Consider the following 24,975-nt stretch of genomic DNA (forward strand, 5'->3'; position numbering starts at 1 on the left):
GCAGCATTGTTATTTCAGAAAAAAGGAGTTTGAGTACAGAGATAGTTTTCTTGAAAATGTCCACATTTATCTTTTTTTTTTTTTTTTGATTCATAAAGATAGCTTTGAGAGAAAGCTGGAAAATGCCATGAACTATTGACTCAAGAAAACTGCTAATCTAATGGTGAAAGATCTGTAGGTATTTTCAAATTTGAGGTCCTCTATTGAATGTTTTATATTGATAGGGAATTAAAATCTGATAATTGACATAGAAGACATTTGATTGGTTTGTAAATTTTATGTAGTAATTAACTTATTTGTAGATGAATAGTGATTTCTATTCATAACACATGATGGATTCTCTAGATTTCAACATCACCTCCACATCCCTCTGCTATTATGAATGCTTAAATTGGACACACACAACAAATTACTCATCACTGAAAATCTAGAGTTTATTAAAAATTAATAGCAATAAACACAACTTCTACTTTTGGAAGTATACACATTTCCTCAAATTAATTTTAAAGGGGAAGGATCATAAAACAGTATTTCCCATTTTTACTTTATATATTCCAAAAGGCATGTACCAAGAATATTATATACTAGAAATTGAATTACCTTTTGGAAGTGAAAGGCCCCATGTTACATATCAGTTCTGGCCCCATGGGCCCAGAAAGGCCCCATGTTTCATATCAGAAAATTGTCAAAACATTCCACAAGAACATTTATAGAACCAAGAACCAGTCCTTTTAGTTATCTGGCACAAACCTGTCCCTATTCATTGGCCTTAAAACAAAGAAAATTGGCTGTATATTTTTTGTGAGGTATCACAGAGACCATAAACATCCAGATGCCTAGACAGAACCACACATAGAACCTAATTCTCCAGCCTAGGAAATAATAAATTGAGTGGTAGAACATTTTAGAGAGAAAACCTAAAGGTTTTAAAAATGAAAATGAATTTTTGAGGCTGAATCTGGTGCTGGGAAGTTTTATTTCTGGGTGTGCTGGCTAAGAATGACTGGGTAAAGCTGGACCAGTATTCTCCAGGCATTAGGAGATATTTTGAAGTAAAAAAAAAAAATCTTCAGGGAACAATAATTTCCTACTTTGAAGTATTCCTAGTTTTATTTCAGTACTACCTCTCTGAAAGCCACTCCCAGCTGCTACCCAGGAACCCAGCTATGACCCCAGCCCCCCTCCAAGATCTATGGCAGTGACCCAGTTTCCAAAATTTTTTTTTTCTTCTATAGCCCACGCATTTCCATTAGGGATGTGCTATGTGAAGCACTGTGCTGATAAGTTAATGTATGCTGTGATGGAACAGATAACCATGCCTAATTTGAAATGGTCTCAGGCTACAGATCTGCATATTTGCCTTAACACACATCTGTTTCACAGCTCTCACTCACACTCCATCATTCAGCATCCCTATGAGGATAAAAATGCAGTTGTATAGAAGAAAGCACTTCGAATCTGAAGAGCAATATACAAGCAATATTGTAGCAAAAGAATATATATTACACAATTTTGCCATTTGAATTAAACACATTATTATACATATATACATACATACATATATACACCTTAGAGTCTTCCAGTGACTTCCCATTTCACTCAGAATAAAATCTAGAATTCTTACTAATGCTTCCACGGCTTGACCCGATCTCTTCTGATAACTCAGGTGACATAATCTCCCTTTTGCTCACTCTGTTCCAACCACAGTGGCCTCTCTGGCTCTTCCTCAAATAGGTTTGGTGTTTGCCCATCTCAGGCTCTTAGCTTTTGCTGTTCCCTCCTCATGGTACACTCTTGCCCTAGATATTTGCAAGCCTCACTCCCTCACCTCTTTAAAGTTTTTTTTTTTCTTTAAATGACACAGAATCAAGAGTCTGCCGATCTTCCTACCAAAAACACAGCACCCTCCCCCACACCCAACTCTGTCATTCTCTCCCCTTTTACATTTGCTAATTTTCTTCAGAGTTTTTCCACAATTGACACATTATTCATTTATTTTTATTTGAAGCTCCAGGGAATTTTTTGTCCCCTGGTAAATCCCCAGCACCTAGAATCATGAGTGACACATAGTGGGTATGCAGTCAATGTCTGTTGAATGAATGAAGGAATATTAGTAAAGTTAAGGCTAGGTAGCATTGCTCACTTCCTTTCTGTTTACTGAGCAGAGGATTTATGTCTTTATAAAGAACTTTTAAAAAATAAACTTTGTTTTTTAGGGTAAGTTTATGTCCACAGCAAAATCAAGTCAAGAGGAAGGCGCAAAGATTTCCTGTATACCCCTTGTCCCCACAAATGCACAAACTCTCCCGCTATCAACATCACACATCAGAGTGGAACATTTGTTGTAATTGATGAACTTACACTGACACATCATCACCCAGAGTCCTTAGTTTTCATTAGGGTTCACTCTTGGTGTTGTATGTTCTATGGATTTGGACAAATGTATGATGACATGCATCCACCATTAAAATATCATACAGAGTAGTTTCACTGCCCTACAGATTCTCTGTGTTCCACCTATTCATTCCTCCATTCCCGCTAACCCATGACAACCACTGATCCTTTTATTATACCCATAGTTTTGCCTTTCTAGAACGTTACATAGTTGGAATCATATAGTAGGACTGGCTTCTGTAAAGAGATTCTGCAACTGTAGAGTAGTTGAGCTTTGCTAAAATCAACCGACCAACCTAAAAGCAAGCAAATTGTAGATTTATAACCAACGGTTTTAATAAACAAAACTGAATGAAAATAGTCAATGTTGGTCACATTAAAACAATAAAGAAGAAAATCTCTCAGGTTTAGAAGACAATTGTTCTTAAGTGAGAATCTTTAGATGGCATGAGCCATGAGCCTAACTTTAGCAAAAGCACATACACAGCTCTGTGTGTGTGTGTGTGTGTATATGTTGGCTCCTATGTATATATGTACACACACACACACACACACACATATTTTTTTAGTAGTCCTGTCGGCCTTATATGTATAGATTACATCTAGTAAATCTGTGTTAACTGGTCTGAGCTTGCTGCTTCCTCTGTCTACACTCAGCTGAGTCACTTCATCTTCCACAATTTCAGCCTTCCCACATCTGAGATACCAGGTTCATGCTTAATGACCTCTATTGTGCTTCTTGGACTGATATGTCTTCACAGCACTTCTTACAAATGAATTGATCCATTAATTTTGTAGTGAATGTTTTTTGTTTTTTTTTTTAAATCATGTACAGTACGTAGATACTATTATAATCTCTTTGAGTCAAGGGACTGTGTCCATTTCCTTTTTTGCTGTCAATCCAGCATTTAATGTCTGACACAAAGTAGGTTCTTAATAAAAATCTGTTGATTGAATAAATGTCCTAATGCATGAATGAATAAATGAATGGAAGTGATTCTAAAGAGGATGTCCGCAATGTGTCTTGCTTTTTGGTAACTTGTTGGAAAGAGGGCATCATCTTCCTTTGAAATCTGTGGACCTTATTTTATTTTTAAACTTAGGCCTTGAGATGTCATTACGTCAATGGACTCATCTGAGTAACTTTCTTTTTTGTCCTCCTTAATATAAGTAGAAATACTGCCTCTACTATTTTAGTTTTAATGCCATCTCCCAGTTATAGGGCCCGGATTACTTAAATCCATGCTTAGGACATTAAAAAGAAAACAGTATTTTTATTTCCAGAGACATACTTCACACCTGATGACATGAAAACAGTGCTGCTCGACCGGATTTTACCCTAACAAACGAAGACCATAAAAAAGGACTTATGTCCAATATCATTTCTTCATACTCCAACAACTTGTGCATCTGTGAGTTACCGCTTGCCTCTTCGCTAATAACAAAGTGCAGCTTTGCTCTAGACAGAATTCAAGTTTCTTTCGGCTAAAAATATAAGACTCGAACAATGGATATTTGCATCCTTCTCTGGGAGGCAGGCACGTGTGGCCATGACCTGGGTAACACATAGCTGTCAAGGCAAAACTGCAGCAAGAGAGGCCGAAGCCCTACTTGAGATATTCTTGCTATTTAACCACTGGCATCTGAAGTTCGAAGAGAAAAATGGAGGTAGAACATTTATTATTACTCCCTTGTCCTTCAGACCAGTGCAGTCAGCTGAGCAATTCACTGCTAAAGGCATGTTTCAGGATTATTAACTATCTGAAACATTTCAAAATGAATAATACTTCATGTAATTATGAATTTTTATTTTTGGGGGTTAATATCTGAAGAAGGAGCATTTTAGGAAAAATGTTGGCTCCTATGGCATTTTGAGGCAGAATGATTCTTTGTTTTATGTGACTGTCTTTTATGATGCACAAATGCCAGTAGCATGACCACCTGGCATCTGTCAACCAGAATGTGACTACACTGTTCCAATGACCCCCGGGCCTGGGCGGTGGTGTCCGTACCTCCCCTCACTGTGAGTGCTGCCTGTTAAGGAAGGCCGTATAGAAACAGAGAATAAGGGATGGCAGATAGTTTTTTGATATAATCACTTCACATTTAAGAACTTCAGGCCTAAATCTAACTTTTCTCTTACTGGAGCATTTGGACAACTACATTCTATACCTTGGTTTGTAGTTCTGTAAAGCACATTTAATAATGAATTCAACATATACTTTTATTGAGTGCCTACACTGCCCCCAGGTATTAGGTAAAGATTTATGCATTAAACAGGTGTGCCCCCTGGTCTCAGGGAGCTTATAGTCTAGTGGAGAAATGAGACGGATCAGAAACCAGTGAACAAACATTTAATTACATCTTGGAGTAAGTGCTGTGAAGGCAACACACAGGAAATAGTGAGGGAGAGTAATGGTAAGGGGGAGTTAGAGACTTATTCAGATCAGGTTGTCAGAAGTCTTATCTTATGGTTTGGTGTTTAAACTAAGACCTGAACAATGAGAAAGACAGGGATCAGCATGTGCAAGGGCCCTGAGGTTGGAAATAACAACCTGAACCAATTGTGTAGAGAAGTAGCATAAGGCAGTGGGTAAGAACAAGGGCTTTGGGGTTTCACTGATTGTCAGCAAGTTGGCTCATTACCAGTGACTTCAAACAAGTCTCCTCTTATGTGTCTGTTTCTTAACCTAAAGGTAAGAGTGTTATGTAAAAATATTTCTATGGTTCTTTATCCCTTTGAGTCCGTGTGATTCTTTTTATCGGCTTATTCATCCTTGAAAGCTGCCATGCAGTAATTTGTTAGTCCCTCACAGGATCACAGAGCTAGAAGTGATCTTAGAGACCACTTCTCTAACACCTTCATTCTGTTTTTAAGAAAATAGTGGCTCTGGAGAATTCTTCACTGTCTCGAAGCTGGTTAATGGTAGAGCTGAAACTGGAATTCAGGTCTCCTGCCTGCTTTGCCAAATAAATATCTAATAAAACCAGAGTAGTCGAGAAGAAACTGTGGTCTATTTTAATATATTAAATGACTCATAAGCAGATTTTTTTTTTTTTTTTAAGAATGAGTGTTTCAATCAGGGCAAGACACAAATGGCACACTCAAACTGGGTAATTTGAGGAGAATTTAAAAAAATACATGGGTAGATTTCAGGGCAGTACCCTGGGCTAGTGTCAATGGGGAAGCTTTACCAGCCTCAGGCCTGAAGGTGCCAGAGGAGAGAGTGAACAGACACAGCTGTTTGGAGCCAGCATTTCATGGGAACTAAGACTTTTGTTTACGAGCCACAGCCCCAGACATTCTCAGGTGAATACCTTATCCTTTTCCCTGTTTTCCTTCTGATCTCTCGGGTGGGCTTCCTATTAGCTAAACTCAACCAGAGGCCCAACAGGCAAGAGAGCTCGTTGATCCAGTCCATGCAATGTAGACTCCTGGGGCAGAGGCAGAGGGCTGGAGACTGGATCTGGAAGAGTGTGCAAAACAGAAAGGTTTAATGCAAAGGGATCTTTTACCTTTTATTTCTATTTGATATTTTATTCATCTAACACTTTTATGCCATGCCATAAAAATCATATGACAAAGAGATGTTTGGCCCTTATTTTGGTTTCTACTCATATAAAAACTTGAAATAAATAATGAGTCCACCCAAAGAGTTGATAAAATTATTCTCTCAATTCTTTTGAATTTGGCTAAACAATAGTTTCATGTAAGTACTATTCTATGACTACTTATTCTTTACTGGGAGAAATGGGTTAGTCTTTGAAATCATTGTATTTTTTATGTAGTACAGAAGGCAGTTGCCCATGTTGAGCTTAAATTGTTCACTCCTGGCATGTCTAAAAGACTGAGTCGGGGAGCAGGTCCCCCAACATTTTACTTGCATGAGATTATGAAGTCTCCTGGGCAGGGTTTATCTTACTGGAGGAAAGGGCCAGAATTATCTCCCCCAAAATATTTCAGTCTTAAGAGGAGAGTGGAATTATTAATTTTTTTAATAATAAAAGCACAATGTTTATCACTAGAATTTATCCTAATGCTCTTTCCCTGTAGATCTATGTCTAAGTCTGAAGGAGAGGAGAGAACGTTATAGGTCAAAATAGAAAGCACTATTTTCACAAAATAACCCCTGAGATGTTAGGGATGCAACGTATTGCTGCTTTGAGCTGAATGGCTTCAGTAAAACAAAAAGAGATATTTTTCCATTTAGCCTAGAGTGAGACATTTTCTTGGTTTGTTTAGGAGAAGAATGAACACAGGAAGCTCTAGCATGCTGGTGGCTCTACTTTTTCAGTAGTCCAGGCTTCAGAATGTGTGTGTGTGTGTGTGTGTGTGTGTGTGTGTGTGTGTGTGTGTGTCCTAACTCTAATGGCACCTGGGGCCAACAGTTTCAACAATAGCTAGAGGCAGACACAGCATCCCACTTATTCTCCATGATGGCTCTGCCACTGTGGCAGTGACATTGTAACATTGAAGCTTCTGCAGTAATAGCAATACTGGTGGCTGGGCACAGCAAACCAATTCACATATCTTATTGGTGGATCTCAGCAGCATGGCAGTGACAAGTGACCTTCATGCAATCTAGTGGTTGGCAGATGTCTAGCCAATAACATCAGTAAAAGGGAGCTAGAGAGAAAAAAACTGGAAGATGCAACTTAGTAACTGATAGGCCATATGAAATACCCTCTGGGAACCCTCAAATATAAGTTGTAGTTTACTGGAGTCTGGAAGTCCTACAATAGCATATAAGGCCCAAGATGGAGAAATATCATCATTTATTAGACTGCTGTGGTCTGGAGAAACACAGACTTCCCAAATATTTTAACTTGACATTCATGCATATAGAGCTTCGTGCTGGACAAAAACTTTATTCCTTTATTACTGTAGAACTCTGCTGTTTATGCAGAATTATCTAGAACACTATTGTTACATTTTTCTCATTTAGAAATCCTTTCCTACCTCTTCTAATATATTATTATTGACAAGTGGCCCCTTCTGTATGTCCTTAGTTATAGGACTTCTGTTCAGCTAGCCTTTAGGTGATTCTCAATGACAGTTTTCTGTAGTTTAGTTGTAATTTTGTTGTGGTCCCGAGAGGAAGCAAACACAGCATCTACCTACTCTGCCATCTTGACTGGAAGTTGTCTGATTTAATATTTTGTTGCTTATATTTAAAAAAAAAATTCTGCAGAGATCTGAGTTTCTAAAAAAATGTATAACCAAAAACCAACAACCAATTCCATGGGAATATTGAGATATGTACAAAATAGACACCAGTTTCTGTAGTTTTCATTCATGCTTACCAACATTCATGACTATTCCTTTGAAATTAGTTAAAAGTCCACATCATTTTACAGATAACCTTTCCTTTATACCTTTTCCATAAATATTGACTCATTCCTTTGTTCCAGCCAAGAGGAAATATAGAGCTTCCACAGAAAATTAATTGTGGTTTCTGTACGGATAAAACTCATGACCTAGGAGATAATTGGGTGAAGTTTTCTGCTGGGACCAGGTGCTGTAACAGAGATAAAAGGGTCCTTTTACTCTCTGTCTCATGATGCTGTGCATAACAACTGGAACCAATGGAGACTAAATGACGAATTGCAACAGAAGTACAAAGTGAAGCATATGAGTCATTAATATTGTTCAAACCTGTATAATCATCCACTTGGAACTTAAGCCATGGAAAAGTAGCTTCATTATCAGCCCCAAGATTGCTCTTCCAAACAAAGAGTAAATATGTATATATTTCTTTGCAGCATTAAAAGTTTATTCTCACTGAAAGCTATTTTTTGGGATTATGAAGTGATACATTTATAGTTAGTAAACCTGCAAGTGAGGACAATAATAATACCTATATCATGAGATTGGGAGATTAAATGTAATTAAATATAAAGTGCTTAGAACAGTTCCTGGCACCTCCCTTACACTCTCCCCCAAAAAACAACTGTTATTACTATTAAGATTTAGGGTAATATATTTATAGAGATGATTCCATCGAGAATTAATCTTTTCAATGGTATTACTGCTTTTCAGAACTTGGATAGATGAACTATTGTTCTCTATACATATTAAATAATAATAGCACAAAAGTTGGTAGCCATTTTATGACCCCTTTATAGCAGGTTTAGTCTTTTTTTTTTGTTTCATTTCAGAATATTCCGTATTTTTTTCAATATACCCTGAAGAATCTATAATATGAAAACTATGGCATCTTATTTTAGTAAAAATGCCTTTAGTGAATCTTTTGGACACTGCTTTTGAAGTCTAAATTATATTAGAATCCATTCTATGGATTTATGATTTATGAAATAATTTTCTCATATTCAGTTGGCATTCTTTTTCAGTACGAAATGAGCTCAATTTCCATCTGAGGAATTATAAAAGTGCCTCTCCCAAGCTGGCATGTTGTCTTGTTCCTACCGAGTCATCAAGATAAGCGTATTCATTTACTTGAGTAGACATGTGTTAATAATGTGCTTAATGACACAATCTAACTGTATTTGGATTGACGTACATCATCAATAGAGAGCTATGAAACTTTTGTCCAGCTCTTTAACCCATATCTTGGATTAGGGGCCCTATTTATAACATGCTACTCACTATAATCTCTCTTCCTTAAAGGTATTTTAACATTCTTTAATGTTAAATATTATTTGCTGACTTAATATATTCAATCATTTATTTCATGTTCCAAATATCAGGTAGATACCCCTTGGGGACTACAAATGTTCAAGAGATAGTCCTTATTCTCAAAGAACTTATGGTCTCATTGGAGAGACAGACATTTAGCAAATCTGTGACCAGGGGTATAAGAGGGGTACAAAATAGAGACAAAAAGGGACAGAGGTAGGAATCAATTAATTCCTACTGGAGAAATGATCCGACTTCACTTCAGAGTATAAGCCCTTTAGCCACATCTGGAAAGCTGAGCAGGGGATCCGCAGAAGTGAGAAGCCTATCCCCAGGTGAGGAGGTGAGTGAGTTTGCCTCGTGTGTTTTGGAGGTGGTGAGAGACCCAAGTGTGGTCTCCAAATACATTTTCACCACAACAAAGTAAAGCAGAAGGGAGTGAACTTCGACGACTTAATTCTTCTAAACTGCTTCGACGTTCTTCTTAGAGAAAAAAGATAATATACAAGATGTGTATTATCTTACAATAAGGTACAAAAATGGGAAAATCAGATCACTTGATTCTCTTTGGATTTTGGTCAGGAAAAATTAAATTACCCATCTTAGCTCTCTTATTCACTTATCACCCATGACCAGATGCAATTCAGAAAATGATCCCTGCCTTCTCTTCATACTAAGACATGGCGGGGGGCACATAATCAAACATGGCTCGTGACTGGGTTAGAAGAGGGAAAGCAGAGCGGAAATGGGACTCAGAGCCTAACTGTGAATAATTTTTAAAAAACCAGTTATTCCTTAATGTATCCAGAGAAGGCGAACATTCCCAGCACGTTACTGCAGTTCCAAGCATGTCCGTGGGTTCGTTTTCCATCATTAGTGAAGGTATTCAGGATTAGGTGAGGCAGCAACTTGATCCACTGAACACTCATCTGGAAACTTGCTTTGGAATTCTTTTCTTGATGAAGATTAAATATCTTGGCACGAACGGAGACCAGGTTAAGACTTGACCATGAGGTATGTGGTATGTGGTATACTTTGCTCCCTGCCAAAACGAGATGTACTTTAGTGCAGCTAGTAAATGAAGTTCATGAGAAGCACAAACGTTGTGCGTTGTGCATCACTTTCAGTATTCCTTAGGAATGTCTCACTCACCCGGTTAGCGTGGTCCTGTGAATGCTGCTGGCTCCATTCCACCCCCGTCAGTTCACTAAAAGCAATTTGAACACAGCCCAGCATGGCCCTCTGATTCTCTCTGCTGTTGAGGTGGTACATTCCTGTTGGAGGGGAGTCTGTCTGACTCCAAATCATAGACTTCAGGAAAATGAGACGAAATGTCCCCGCAAAGGTCACCAGCCGCTAAGATGGCTCCTGAGGCTCTCACCTGCCTCTGGGTTTGTGCCCTCATGGAATCCTCTCCTCTTTTATGCAAACTGGGCTTAGTGACCTGATTCTAAGGAAGAGAACATGGCAAAAGTGGTGGGATGTCACTGCTAAGGTTAGGTTTTAAAAGTCTGTGACTCCTCCTTGCAATGTTTTGCTGGCCCGCTCTCTCGCTCTGTGGCTGTGCTTGCTTGCTTGCTCGCTCTGGGGAAGCAAGATGATGCATTTTGAGTTGCCCCACGGGGAGGCCCATAGGTTAAGGAACTGAGGGTGGTCTCTGGTCTACAAGCCTGCATGGAACAGAATCCTATCAATGACCATTTATGCGTGAGCCAGGAGGCAGATTTTTCCTCAGTTATATATTGAGATGACTGCCGCCAGTGAGAGTGCCTGAGCCAGAAGACAGCTAAGCCATGCCCAGATTCTAGGACTATAGTAACTGAGATAATAAATGTTGTCTCAAGCCACTAAATTTTCAGGTAATTGATAATTATTACACCTGCTTATGGAAGTGGTAAGGCTTGGAAATGGGGACATAAAGTTTGGAAAGAGAATAGGTATATATGTATATTTGTATCTGAATCACCGACCCAGATAGAATCTTTATGACAGATGTTCTAAGTACACTGTTTATGATCATTGCAACAACCTGGCAAAGGTGGTGTTGTTCGCATGGTTTGGATAAACTGAGATTATGGAAACCCAGTTACTTGGCTCAGAACACATAGCTAGAAGACGGCAGAGATGAGAGAGAAATCCAAGTCTCTCTTACTCCGAAGCCTTATTTCTTTCCTTTGGATTAATGAGTCATAAGAAGCAAGGGCAGTGTTGGGACTAGGGTGACAATCAGAATCACCTGTAAAATCTTTTTAAAGCTAGTTATGTCACTTTTCCTTTCTGGAAGTCCTGACACAGTTTGAACTGAACCATCCCACACAGTGGGCTTGTACCAAAAGAACACTGAACTTACACACTTCAGTGATATCCCTTGCATTTTGGGCTTATAATTAGAAAATTTAAATTGCATATTTCAACCAGGTTCTGACTGGGGAGCTGGCAATCCTTAGCAGCCTCCCTGGTGGTTAGGAAGATGATCATGTAACTCTGACATTCTGGTGTTAGGTTGTTCTAATTAAGTTAAAAATAAACCAATAGCACCTAGAGCTCCATTATTTAATGGGCTCGTATTGTGTGACGTGTGCCTAATCCTACCTCAGCTGCAGCCCCAAACTGACAGAATGGGTTTGGCTAAATAAGGACGAGTTGGGAATAGTGTGGATGAGTGGTGGGTGCTGCTTTCATTTGGTGGCGAGAACAAGATTATGAAATAATAGAAGTGTACACCTCATTGCTACACCTCAGGAAGATGTGGGTGGCCCTGGGTACTCCTGTGATGGAGCTGAGCGGGGCAGCTGAAGAACTGATTAGTCTGGCAACAAGCTGTGCTCCTCCTGTCTTACCAACTCCTGGACCAGGTCCAAGGTCTCTCATTTAGATTCAGCCCTTCAGGTCTTGTAATATCTTCCCTACCCCTGGCCCTAAGGAGAGAGGGCCTGAGTGGGCTTCTCATTGCTCATGGTCGTCTTGCAGGTCACAGGCTTCCTTCCACAGCAGTGGCCTTGTCACAAATAGTTTTGGTAGACATCACCATTAAGTGACAAAGTCCACAGTTTCTCCTGGACAAGATGACTACAGTGGCTTCTTCTTCAACTCCATCCTGTTACCTCATTGCATTTTGCATGGAGGATTGTTCTATAGCAGCACGGCCCAATAAAGTAGCCACTAGCCATATGAGGCTATGTAGCATTTGCTATGTGGCGAGTGAGACTGAGAAACTGATTTTTTTCATTTAGTTTAATTTTAATTCATTTAAATTTAAATAACCATATGTACCTGGTGGCTAATGTGTCAGATAGCACAGTCCCAGAGGCTATCATCCCTATTCTTTCGTTAAAAATTTTTTTTGGCTAATATTAACATTTTCTAATTGCCATGCACCATACTTAGAATTTTGCATGTATTCACTCAATTTTCACAAAACCTGATGAAACCCGTTATATGATTTACATTTTCCAGAGCAGAAAGTTGAATTTTTGGAGAGATGAAGGGGCCTGTTTTAAAATGTACAGGTAGGACACAGGATTAAAAAGCAAACAAATAAATAACAACAACAAAAACAACAGAATAAGTCTGTCTGGCACTAGTCCTTTGTTTCCTTTACAGAAGAAAGAGGCTAAATCAGAAGGAATGGGGTGTGAAACAAAATAAACACAAGACAATTAAAATATAACCCTTGTTATAATGGGTTGTTTCATTTTATTGCTTACTGCAAACATTTTGGCCCCAGCAAATACATTAGTTTTTAAATAACCATAATTCAAAGCTTTCACATCACATACTATTTTCTCCCAAGATGTATCATCTATGAAAATCATCAGTGAGTTCCAAAAGGCTATATTGATGATGTACATTTATGCTATTGTGACTGTAAATATAGATAATAAAAATACTCATCTATTGTAGGTCTACGGGTTTGTGATATACCTTATGGGAGGCCATAAAACAACTCAGAATAGAGAGATGGTGTGAATTGAAATGGCTCCTTTGTGGGTAATGTTTGCAGAACATAGGAGGTACACAATAAATGTTTATTGACAGTGAAGATGATGAGAATTCAATTTCCACTGGTCTTTCCTCTACATTTTTCTTAAGAAATATGTGATACATTTGCTACCAACATTCTGAAAGTCACAGAGACTCTGGCACTTTGAGTTTCATAGCTGCTGTGTAATTGGGTCTGATCACACTTGCAAAGGAGAGATAAATTAAAACATATGTACTGTTAAAATTGTGCTAAAATCTCAGTCATTAGAATAGGCTAGAACTCTTGAATGCATTGCATCTTCATAAATAGGAAAATCATCAGTGCCTAAAAATCAAGCAAGTCATTTAAAACAAACCTAGCTTTTAGATCTCACTGGCAGGTAAACCATATTTCAGTCAGATCAATGTATTTGATCTTATTTGAAAGTAAAATATTCTACTTATATTAGCTACTAATAATTTCTTAAGTATGGGAACAATAATTTATACCTTAAGATATTGCTTTTGATTGTTTTATTCAGCAAAATTCTTAGCATTGTTTTGGGATTTCACTGAATTATGATAATGATGTTGGATTAAACATTTTAGATTTAATTGCAAAGAAATACAAAAATTTAATCATTTATTCTCCAAATTTTCTCATTTTTAACTATATTAAAGGACCAACATAAAAATATAAATGTTAATGTCACTTGCAGCAAATTATGGCACATTAGAATTTTTTATTAACAACTTTTTCAGCTAAAGGTAGGCACTTCATAACATTTGGATTTTGGCAAAAGGCAACAATTAGATGTCAATATCTTAACATTTATATTAATTATGTAACTTTTTAAAGGGAATAGATTATCAAAATATCACAAAAGAGAAACAAAATTTGCCTAAGCTACCTATGAATGGAATTCCACAGAACAGAATCCAAAAGTCATTTTTCTGCTTCTTTTGAAAACTTGTGTTTATTCATAATCAAGTGCTGAGTTTTACTTCCTGATGTAAAATCCCGTGGGAATATTTGGCTTCTAATCTTTTAATCAGAAGTGAAGAATTTATTGCTTGTGGAATGATAGTTTTTTTTTTCACAGCTGGAATCTTTGTCATAACACTCTAATTAAAGTCGGATGATTTTTAGGTGAAAGAAAGCTAGCATTGAAGAGTTCTTGGCTTCAAGCAGCTATTGAATCCCTTTGATCCTGTTTTAACTCTCAAATTAAATAGATAAGATTCAACTGTTCTAGTTATATTCATTCTTGGGGGCATAGCAATTTACCTTGCACCTACCTAAAATATGAGCAGAACTTTTGAGGGCCCAATAGAACTTCTGCTATTTGCTTTAAGCATATCTCTACCAGATAGCCAGCCAGGTTCTGTTTGAAGTCTTGGTAACAGGGCTTTTCACAAAAGCTCCAATTGCTCTTTTTTATACAGAAATCAAAGTTACTTGTTCTTATTCTGAAACCAAAGGTCCTGTAGCTTCCATCCAGTGCTTCAAACAGTATAAGGCACAGAGTAGATTCTCATGCACTTGATCTGCATTTATTGATGAATGAAGGAATGAACAATTCTGGGTCTGACTTTTTAAAGTGGCATGGAATATAGAATTCAGTGGTTTCTTTGTGTAGTCCAGGCTATTTTCCTGTCTTATATAAATCGTCTCTTTTTCAGGATCAGTATTGCAATTTCCTTAAGCAACATGATTTTCAGATATTTTGTCTGTCTCATTACTCTTCTCTGAATGTGCTTATGTTGATCAGTAGATCTTTTCAAATGTGGTCCCATCAAACCAAACATAACACTCCAGATGGGATCAGCTCTGAGAAGGATAAAAACCCTGTCTTTCTTTGCCTGGACATTCCACTTCATGTGTTGTGTGACTCAAAAGGAATATTTCTTAGAGCAATCCTTTTCTGTCTGTTTCTGAGTAGGCATTTTATTCCGGGCAAGACCTTAGATTGGCACATAGTCTGTTCTGGGAGAAGGATTGTTTCCTTGAATTTCCAGGATAAGGAGGAGGTGGAGAACGCTGTGCTGAAGCCTGTGGAGTTGGAGAGTAGGGAGGAGGCAATTCTGCACAGTGTTGCATCTCGTGGTCATAGCCATAAGGGGGTGGTGCCACTAAAAAAGAAAATGAAAAGGCTATCAGGTACTTGGCAAATATTTGAGTGTCTACCCTGTTTAAGCCACTGAATACTTTGGGAGGAGACATAATTTTTTGCCCGCAAAAATCTTAGTTTTGTCAAGCTGAAGGCACACATACATAAAAGGGCAAGGGCTATAAAAAGTGGTCCCATTGACCAAAGTACTTATAATTGGTGTCTTAAGGTAATTTTTTTGGACATATGTTGAAGATGCAGAGAGAAAAGAGGCTAGGAGAACGTTCCAGTTTGAGCAAAAGCATAACAGCAGGAGAACATTTTTGTTCAAAGCAAAAAATACATGGAGGAGAGAAATGAGAAAGACTTTGAGGAATCTGTATCACCACCATGGGGAGCTTTGACTATCACACGAGTGTGTGATGTGCAATTATCATAGACGTTTTGAATATACTAGTGAATATGCTTTGGGAAGATGGCTCTTTGTGGTATTGGATTGAGGGCAAGCAAAGAAAAGGCAATATGATATAAAAGCATATGTGAAGGATTATAAAGGACTCATGCAACGGGGCGTGGGAATCGTAAGAGCCCTTAGGCAGCTGAATGCTTAGGTGATGACTGGGTAGGTGGAGAAAGGGATGGAGAGTGAAATAAGGTGCGAAGGTATTGGGTACCCAGTACTGGGCTCCCGTAGCTTAGAAGGGCATGAAGCCGTTACAGGAATGAGGAGGAGTGAGGTGGAGGACAAACAGGTCTGCGAATGGGGATGAGGAATTTTGTTTTCTAAATTCTATTTGAAAATCTTTCTTAATATTTTTTACTGTAATATATGTTGGTGTGTTCTTAAATCAATAGACTTTATTATGACTACGTATGGATATCTATTTTGTAGTGATCTCAAGCCCATCTCTAGGATTGGAAGAGAGGTAGTAACCCTTGAATACTCCATGTTTTTAAACACCAAATCATTCTTCAGCATCTCAGCAAACCCTCCACAAGCCCTCTGATGACTTGCCAGTAGTTGAATCATCATCAAGATCATGATTCCAGCTGGAATTGACATGCCTTAATTACTTACTAAATCACTGGCTACTGAATGTCTAAATGTAGCCTAAATCACAAGACTAATGTCATAATAATTCCAAAAAAAAAAAAAGCCAGGCTTTTAATATTAGAATGGTAGGAAAGAATAAGCAACATTTCAACAAACTTATTTCTAAGATGTCTTCCAAACTGTGCTTTTACGAATAACACTGTGATAGTGTTCTGACCAATATGCATGTACAAACCCTGGACCTCACCCTACATGCAAACACAAACTGTGTTTCTTCTGGAACGCTTTACTTGGCTATCATTACCAGAAGCTTTGAACCATTTACTGACCTGCCTATACTCAGGGATTTGAGAAAGCAGAATTGAGTCAACTGAGAGAAGAGGAAGATGGAGACACAGAACTTGGTGGGGTATCCTCCAAGGACTTCTCTGGTGAGCAAAGGCTTTGCAAGTCTCTAGTGGGTGGAGCAGGCTGAGGGCTTATGACAGAGGAAATAGCTCTGTAGAGAAAGCAGCAATGATGGGAACAGCTTCTCTATGGCTAATTTAGACCTCTGGAGGCAGGGCTATTCCAAGCTTTGTTTTGTGCAACAAAATGGAGTAACTCCTGTGGAGTCTAAACACATATTCCCTTTGCATTATGCCCACTCCTTTGCTTCGTTAGATCTAGGAGCACTGAGACAAAGAGATTTAAAATAAACTTTGTCCAGGCCAAGAAATGCAGCCTCCATGCAAAATGAGAAGTTACAGCTGGTACCAATTGAAGTGTTTCTTATGAGCATGTGGTTCTAAGTTGTTTTTAAACTGAAGCTTTTCCCCGCTTCCCACACGAGGAGGGGAATGATTCTACAGATTGACGCTGCATCATTCTCTGTCATGAAGCCGCAGTGCGTGTTTATGCCTCCGTAACGAAGCGTTTATGTTTTGCCATCTGCATAAAAACTACTGGAGGACATTTCAGTGAGATTCCCCATGGTTTATACAGCTGCACGGTGAACATGAAAACCGAAGATATGAAACAGTGTTCTTTCATTCATATAGCCTTTGAATTTTGATAAAGTGGATAATCTAAGGCTGAAGAGCAATATTTTAAGGACTATCCATCATGAAATAAACATGGCACATCTTTATAGTGCCAGCTACTGGAAGACATTTTGAAATAATACTTGTATAATTGTGGACCGTGCTGTCTTTCTTTGTGGCAGATAATAAGGTTTCACTAGGAAGTAAACTTTTCAAGGTATGAATTTTTAGAATTCTAGGTTAACTCTAAGGTGGTTTTGTTCTTCAAGGCTAAATCATCTCTAAAAGATGTATGGATGCAGCTGGAGATACGGTGTCTTTGAAATTCTTTTGTAAGCAATATTCCAATTTTCTGATTTAAGTAGAGCAAACATGCCATTTATCTTTAATGTCATTAGTTGTCTATGATATTACAAAATTTAAGGATGCTATAGAATTTATAGAAGACTTTTAATGTTTTTCACTCAGGCCAACATTTCTAAAGCAAATCTATACAACATTATTTAAATGTTATCAAAACTATACAACATTATTTTAGAAAATTTGGAAGCACAGGATAATCTTCCATAATTTTGCCACCACAATTTAACAATTATTTTTATATATTTTCCCCATTATTTGTTTTTTATATCCTTGTAGTTATGTAAAATGGTATAGGTATTTTTTACTTTTTATTATAACATAATCTTTTTCATTCTGCTATATGTTCTTCATAAACTTTATTGTTAATAGCTGCATATTATTTGCCTGGCCATTCACTTGTTTTGAGAGTAACAGTTTTTTTACTATTATAAATAATGAAGTGGTGAATATCCTTCTACACATAGACTTTTCATTATTTTGAATTAGTTCTTTAGAATAAAATTCCAGGACTCAACTTACTGGCTATCACTAACTATTTTGATTATTTAATAGTGAAAAAAATATAGCTCTTTTTTTTTACATAGTAGCTAAGTTTGATGTTCTACATCTTGTTTACTATTTGTAATTCATATTGGGTGATTTATTTTTTGTTTTTGATTGATAATTTATAAACTGAGATCTTAATTAGCATTAAGATATAATTAAGATAACAAGATATAAACACATTACAATATTATATAATGTGTATGTATCTCTTTCTAAAAATATTTCTTTGTCAAAATGGTTAATTGTTTTTACCTTATTGACATATTGAAGTTTAAAACTTGTATCTAACAAAAATATGGCTCTTTATCTTTTTTATTTCTTCTAGCTTGTTTCCAAGCTTAAAAATGTGTCTTCTCTTTCAGATATTTGATATATAACCAATCTATTTCTCAGTTTTTCCATTTAAGTCTGTATATTTAATGTTTCCTTATTTCTGCTGTTTTACTTGGTATATTCTTGCAGAAAAGTTTATTTTTTTTTAAGTTCTAACTTTTGGTTGAGCCACATTATCTAAACATGGATTCTTAATCCTCACTTTTTACAGTTTTGCTATCTCTCCTTTAGAGTTTGCAAAATTTTAATCTACTTGCTTTCTTCCAATAAATAAGGGCATATATTTTTGTACCAGAAACACCTCATTTTAATTATTATTGATTTTTAAATGGTCTAATATTTGGTAGGACAGGGAAATCTCATGACATTTTTTAACTTTTTTTTAAATTTGTATTTTATTGACATATAACATTGTATAAATTTAAAGTATATGATGTGTTAATTTGACAAATTTATACATTGCAATATGATTACCACTTGTTAATTAAGCAAGGAGACCTCTAGACTGAGGTGACTCAACCAAAATCTAAGTTTGTAAATGCCTCAGAGTTACAAATCAAAGTGCTAAAGACAATCAATCACAAGTAGCCAACTAAGCATTAAGCTCTAGCCAATCAAATAAATTTCCTTTCTTTGCTCGCATGCTTTCTCTATGTAAGGCGGGGTGCACCTAACCAATCCCTGTTTGGTGCTGTCTGATTCTAATCAATTTTTGCTCAAACTATTAAAAATTTTAATATGCTTTAGTTTATCTTTTAATACACTTTAGCATTGGCTAACACCTCTATCACTCATGACTTATTAGTAATAGCAACATTAATATTATTGCTGGGAGAAAACCTTCTCCTCCTCCTTCCCCTAAACCCCACGACTCACCATTCACTAGAACCACACTCAGAACTCACAGAGCTCCTGACAAGAGCTCCGCAGCCTCCACCCCACCATACAAACATAGCCCTACCCGTGCTCCTCTGCACTGGCCTAAGCTACAATTCCAGAAAGGATGATATCATTAGAAGCTATCATTTCTCTTCCCCTTAGAAAACTTCAAGACAGGTCTAGTCACATTTTATATCCCTCTGTCCCCATGAGAAGAACAAGCTCCTGGAACAGCCTACCTAGTAGATCTTTAACTATGAAAGCCTTTACATATCTAATCTTATTAATTATCCAGATTTTCCCAGCCCCTTTCTCTGTGCTCAGCACACAAAGTGTGTCATCAGAAAAGTCTTTTGTATCCTCACCCTCTTTTCATCTCTTTACTTGTTACTCTAGCTCAGAATATGAGGACGTTTTCTTCTGATCGTATCTGTTTCCTCAGTGAAGGGAGATCTGTTGAGAAATCATCAGCTGAGAGTGAAAAGAGCTGAGTGGTATTTTGAATTTTGAGAAGAGAGAAGAATGCATGAAATAGTTATCTCTGAGAGTGAAAATGAACATTCATTTCACCTTTCTATTTTATATTAAATCTGATTTTCAAACCACTGTCTATTTTCCCTCTTTAAAAAACCCGAGCTCTTTTGTAGCACATGCCATGAGATCATACTACCTTTTACTGCTTGTTATGAATATTCGTGTTCCTCTCTGCCCCAAACTCTCATGCACTGAAGATTTAGCATCAGGCACATGATCCTTCTTTACATCACAAATTCTATTATTATTCTTGCTGATGTCAACATTCATGTGTTGAAATAAATTTCTAGCTCCAAGACGGAGCTGCTCTAAGATGGAGCCGCTCCTGCCCAGTGTGCCACATCGAGCGAAGTGGAACTTAGATAAGATTCACGTCCCTGTAATCCTCTGCTTGACCAGAAACTCAGTATACATCTCCAGTCAGCTAATCCCGAAACGCCAAGCCAACTCTGGGTTCCATACTTACTTACTAGTTCCTTCTCACCCCAACAAGGTTGACTGTGTGGCCCTAGCCAATCATATATTTTCCATTTTTCTCTTTGTCGTTCTTCATTCTTTATCCTATGAAAGTTTCCTGCCTTCTGCCTGTTTTACAGTTCTCCGCATGAAGACTGTCTACTTCATGGAGTGTTAAAAGTTTCTATCACCTAAATTACCTTCAACCATTTTTAAAACACATGTAACCCTGCCTTTCAGTCTCTTGCCTTCACAAATCTTTTTCTCACCTTGTTGTAACCAATTATAGTACCATTTTACAAAATCTGACCACCATTCTTTATCTTTCTAGAATACACATTCTGAAACATCTTGGACCTCATCTGGATTTCCAATTTACTGATGGCATTACAAAAAAAAAAAAAAATTAAACCGATGTCATCTCTTTTCTGCCTTCATGTTCTTATTTATTCAGCTTGGATTTATGGTGCATAACTAAAATTATTTATGTGCATCTATCATCAACTTTCTTATGTTTTTCTTTCCCCATTGCCTGATGATACTCCAATCCCGATGAAATCTAACATTTTGGCCACCCCGGATCTGTATCTAAGAGCTTAATGTAGCCAGATAAAAACGCACAATCATGCTGACTGATCTCACTTTAGGTGACCATAGTCTTAAGTGTGGAGGCCCTCCGCAATGCTTGGAGATTATGCATTTCTTTAGGCATTTTGCCATCCCTCTGTTCCCTGAGATTACTGTTTGATCTTTTTTCTTTCTCCTTAACTGCAAACACTTCCTCAGCCCACTTTCAGCACCAGATTTGCTTCTTATTTCACTAAGGAAATAGGCACAATCAGAAGAGTCCATCCTCACATCACTCCTCTGATTAGTACATGGAAATCTCCTCATATTCAGTACATATACTAATAAGGTTGCCCTCATTTGTTAATTCAATGATGTAAATGTAGTGTTCATTTCTTAATGAAATATTTCCAAAATATATTAAAAACTACAAGCCGGTTATTGTAGAATATTTGTCAACTTGGGTTTGACAGATATTTTTCACAGTAAGATTCAGATTGTGAATTTCCAGCTGAAATACCACATAGATGAAGCTGTGTCATCCTCAGAGGAACAACCAAAGAGGCAAGATGGCCATTTGTCTCTCTTTGATGATATTAATTTTTACTTCCTGGTGGAGATGATATCTGGTTTCTCCACTTTTACAATTAATAAGAAATCTGGGAGTAGATACTTTAAGAGCATGCAAATATCCTGCTCCTCAGCAATCTTTCCCCCTAGAGATAGTGTAGATTGATGATTCTTGTCTTAAACCTTTCTTATGATGGTTTTAAAATGACGAATATTCTAACTTCATAGCTCCTTTCTACATGTATCTTTTGAGATTTTTCTGTTAGCAAGAGCCTCCCCGCCTTTCTCCATTGTTTACATGTATGTATGTATGTATGTATGTATGTACGTATGTATGTACATATATATCTATTTATATGTCTGTCTATCTATCATCTATGTATCTATATATCTATGTATCAATGTATGTATGTATGTATGTATCTAATCATCTATCTTTGTATCTATGTATCTAATCTATCTATCTGTCTATCTATCTATCATCTATCATCAATAAATCATCAGTATTTATTGATGTAATAGTAATAGTAATGTATTGCAAATCTCAATTTTTTGATAGCATTGAAATCCCTTGTTTTCCTTTTGTTGGCATTTGATTTTTATATCTTGGCAAAGCCTTTCATTATTGTCCTTCTATATTATATTCTTTCAGGTGTGTATCATCCAAACTTATTTTTTAAAAGGGGTTGACGTGATCAATTTTCTTTGTTTACATTAAAGTTCTAGAAAGTAGTAGAATTGTAAGACTTAGCAAATAATTCTTATGTTCATACTGATCACACCGATGGTTTTAAAAATAATTGTAATTAAACAGAACTTCATTCATTCTACCCAACATGGCAGGAATGAAAAACTATTTTGGAAAGTCACTGTCCAGCAAAGAGTCAGGAGTGACAGACTACCTTTTCTTGGCAGACTAATTATATTCACTGTAGGGTTCTCCACTGAGCACTTTCACCAAGGGATAAAATAACCTTGGCTAAATTATTTTCTACTCACTTATGTAGCCTCTAGTCTGTAGGACTGTACAATAACTTGGGTTGTTATCTCAATTATCACAGGGTTAATTAATTAATGTGGGGAAAACATTTTATAATTCTACACATGAAAGATTTTGAAAAGAATGTGATACTTCTCTATGTTGTTTCCCTATCCTTTAAGTAAAAGCTTAATTAGTGTCTTTGAGAAGGAAATGAGAAGTAATCAAGCACATTATGTTTTGAAGACCTACTCTTTTTGCAGTAAAAATGCTTCTACCATAAGGTTTATTATGTTTCTTGCATCATTTGGTTCTCAGAACAATGCATTTACAAAAAATGCAACATGCTTCTATGATCTGCCAATATAAATGGTGCTTCTATAAAGTTTTCAAAACATGTTTCCATGCAGAAAATAGAAACCTCAAACCCAAGGAAACACAAGACTTCACATTAAAATATTATTTTACCTTCTATTTTAATTTTATAAAAAAATTTTAAATGTTTTAAAAATTAATTTTAACTAAACTATTCTTGGTCAGCCAAAAAGTCTATCTGGAATGCTATCTGCAGAGCTCTTTTCTTTGCCTTCCCTCCAAGTAATGTCTCTGTCCAACTCTCCTTTGTTTTTCTCTTGGGTTACTGACTGAGCAGGTAAAAATGGGGAGATGTGAAGAATAAAAAGTAATTCCCCTTATGTTTTTTTTTTTTTTTATATCCCATACTCACTCCAACAATAGTCTCTGTACGTTGAGATCAAAATCGTGAATTCCTTTTGTAGTGAGTAAAAGCTACATACTCAGGGGTGGAAATTGAGGCAAATTCTCTAGGTATTGATGTATAACTAAATCAGATCTTGTGACAGGTTGTGTTTCTACATTTCTTCTGCCATGTCTGCCGAGGGTCCATTATGCGCCAGTCCTAGTCTTACATACTTGGTATTGAGTGGTGAACAACTTAGACAAACGGAACTGGTTTTCCAGAAAAAGGGGATGATCTAAACAATAAATGTAATGATTAGGTAAACTATGTGGTAGGTCAGAAGATTAAAAACACTCTGGAAAAAAAAAGTAGAGTAAGGAGGATTAGGGTACTGTGGGAAGGGACACATTACAATCTTAAATAGGGTAGTCAGGACAGGCCTCATTCAGGAGGTGACCTTTGATCAAAGACTCGGATTAAGTGATGGAGTTAGTTTTCTGGGCAAGCCTTAAGATGGGTGTGTGCCCTGTGTGTTCACAGAGCAGCAAGGGAAAACGTGTGACCAGAGCCAGAGTGGCAAGAAGGAGAGTAGAGGAAATGAGTTCAGAGAAATAAAAAGAGGAGGCAAATCATGCATCGCCTTGCAGACCCTGGTAGAGTTTGCCTTTTACTTTGGGTAAGATGAGGGCCCACTGGCTTTGACTCTTCCTCTGGGGGAAATGGGAAGATTTTGAGCAAATGAATGATATAATTTGACCATTGTTTTAAAAAGTTCACTCTGGCTACTGTGTTGAGAATTGACCTTGGGATTTGCGGGAGATGCCGGGAGAGCAGTTAGGATATTATTATACCAATGGAGGTGACAGCTGATGATGGCTCACACCAGGAAAGGAACAGTAGGTACTGTGAGAAGTAGTCAGACACTGTATATATTTTGAAGATGGAGCTGAAGGAAAGAAAAGAGTCAAGGATGGCTCCAAGATTTTTGGCTTGAAAAATGGAAGGCTAGAGATGCCATCAGCTGAAATGGCAAAGGCTATGAGTAAAAGAGGATTTGGGGGAATGGTCAGAAATACTGCTTTAGACATGTGAAATTTAAGGCATCTATTAGGCATTTAAGTGGAGATGTATAATAGGCGGAGGAATCAAATAAATCTGTAATTCAGGAAAGGTTTATAATGGAGATATATAACTTTGTGGGGGCATTAGCATATAAATAGTACTTAGTACCATGAGGCCAAATGATATAACCAATAAAGTAAGTGTAGATACTGGATAGAAGAAAAGACTAAGCCTTGAGATACTCCAACATGAAGATACTGGAGAAGAGGAAGAGTGGCAGACAAAAGGGGAACAGGATGATGGTTATTTTCATTTTTCTGAAATTTGCTCCCTCGAGTTAAAGATGATAGTGAAAATGTTAAGAGAGGAAGGATTAGGGAATTGATACGAAAGGCAGATGGTGTATAGAAGATACCCTCTTCCTTTTCTATAGGAATTGAGAGAGGTCATGAGAGTGAATAGGAAATTATCTTTCTAAGGATGTGTTAAATTTAGAACTTGACTCTTTTTTATATGTCAGACTGTACATATACAGATTGACTTAGAAAGCACTATTGAAATCATCTTATGCAAAACACAGTATTTTGTTTATAGAGTCATATATGTTCAAGATATTTACATATGGAACTTCTAGCAGATTCTCAACAAATACTTGTCAAATTATTAATATATTACCTTCACTCTTTGTTGAGAATTTTAATATGTTAAAACTGGTTCTTTGCATAAAGAAGATACATAAAAACTTTCTTCACTGCTTTTTCTCAAAACATACATACCTATTGAATCAGAAGTCAGTTTATTCAGA

The 24,975-nt window shown here is 37.0% G+C and overlaps 1 protein-coding gene and 1 long non-coding RNA gene across 2 annotated transcripts in view; one reads left to right on the top strand and one right to left on the bottom strand.

Moving 5' to 3' along the window:
• LOC120598579 (uncharacterized) overlaps nucleotides 1-24,975 on the top strand; it is a 106,937-nt gene that overhangs the window by 46,043 nt on the left and 35,919 nt on the right. The gene's annotated exons all lie outside the window — the stretch shown is intronic.
• The window catches only part of CYYR1 (cysteine and tyrosine rich 1), a 93,031-nt gene continuing 82,138 nt past the window's right edge, over nucleotides 14,083-24,975 (bottom strand). The window contains exon 4 of the mRNA XM_039857465.1: nucleotides 14,083-15,127. Coding sequence (XP_039713399.1) covers nucleotides 14,943-15,127 — 185 coding nt within the window. The 3' untranslated portion in view covers nucleotides 14,083-14,942. The remainder of the gene's footprint in view (nucleotides 15,128-24,975) is intronic.

Source organism: Pteropus medius, unplaced genomic scaffold (genome assembly GCF_902729225.1).
Source record: "Pteropus medius unplaced genomic scaffold, Ma_sr-lr_union100, whole genome shotgun sequence".
Classification (NCBI taxonomy): Eukaryota; Metazoa; Chordata; class Mammalia; order Chiroptera; family Pteropodidae; genus Pteropus; species Pteropus medius.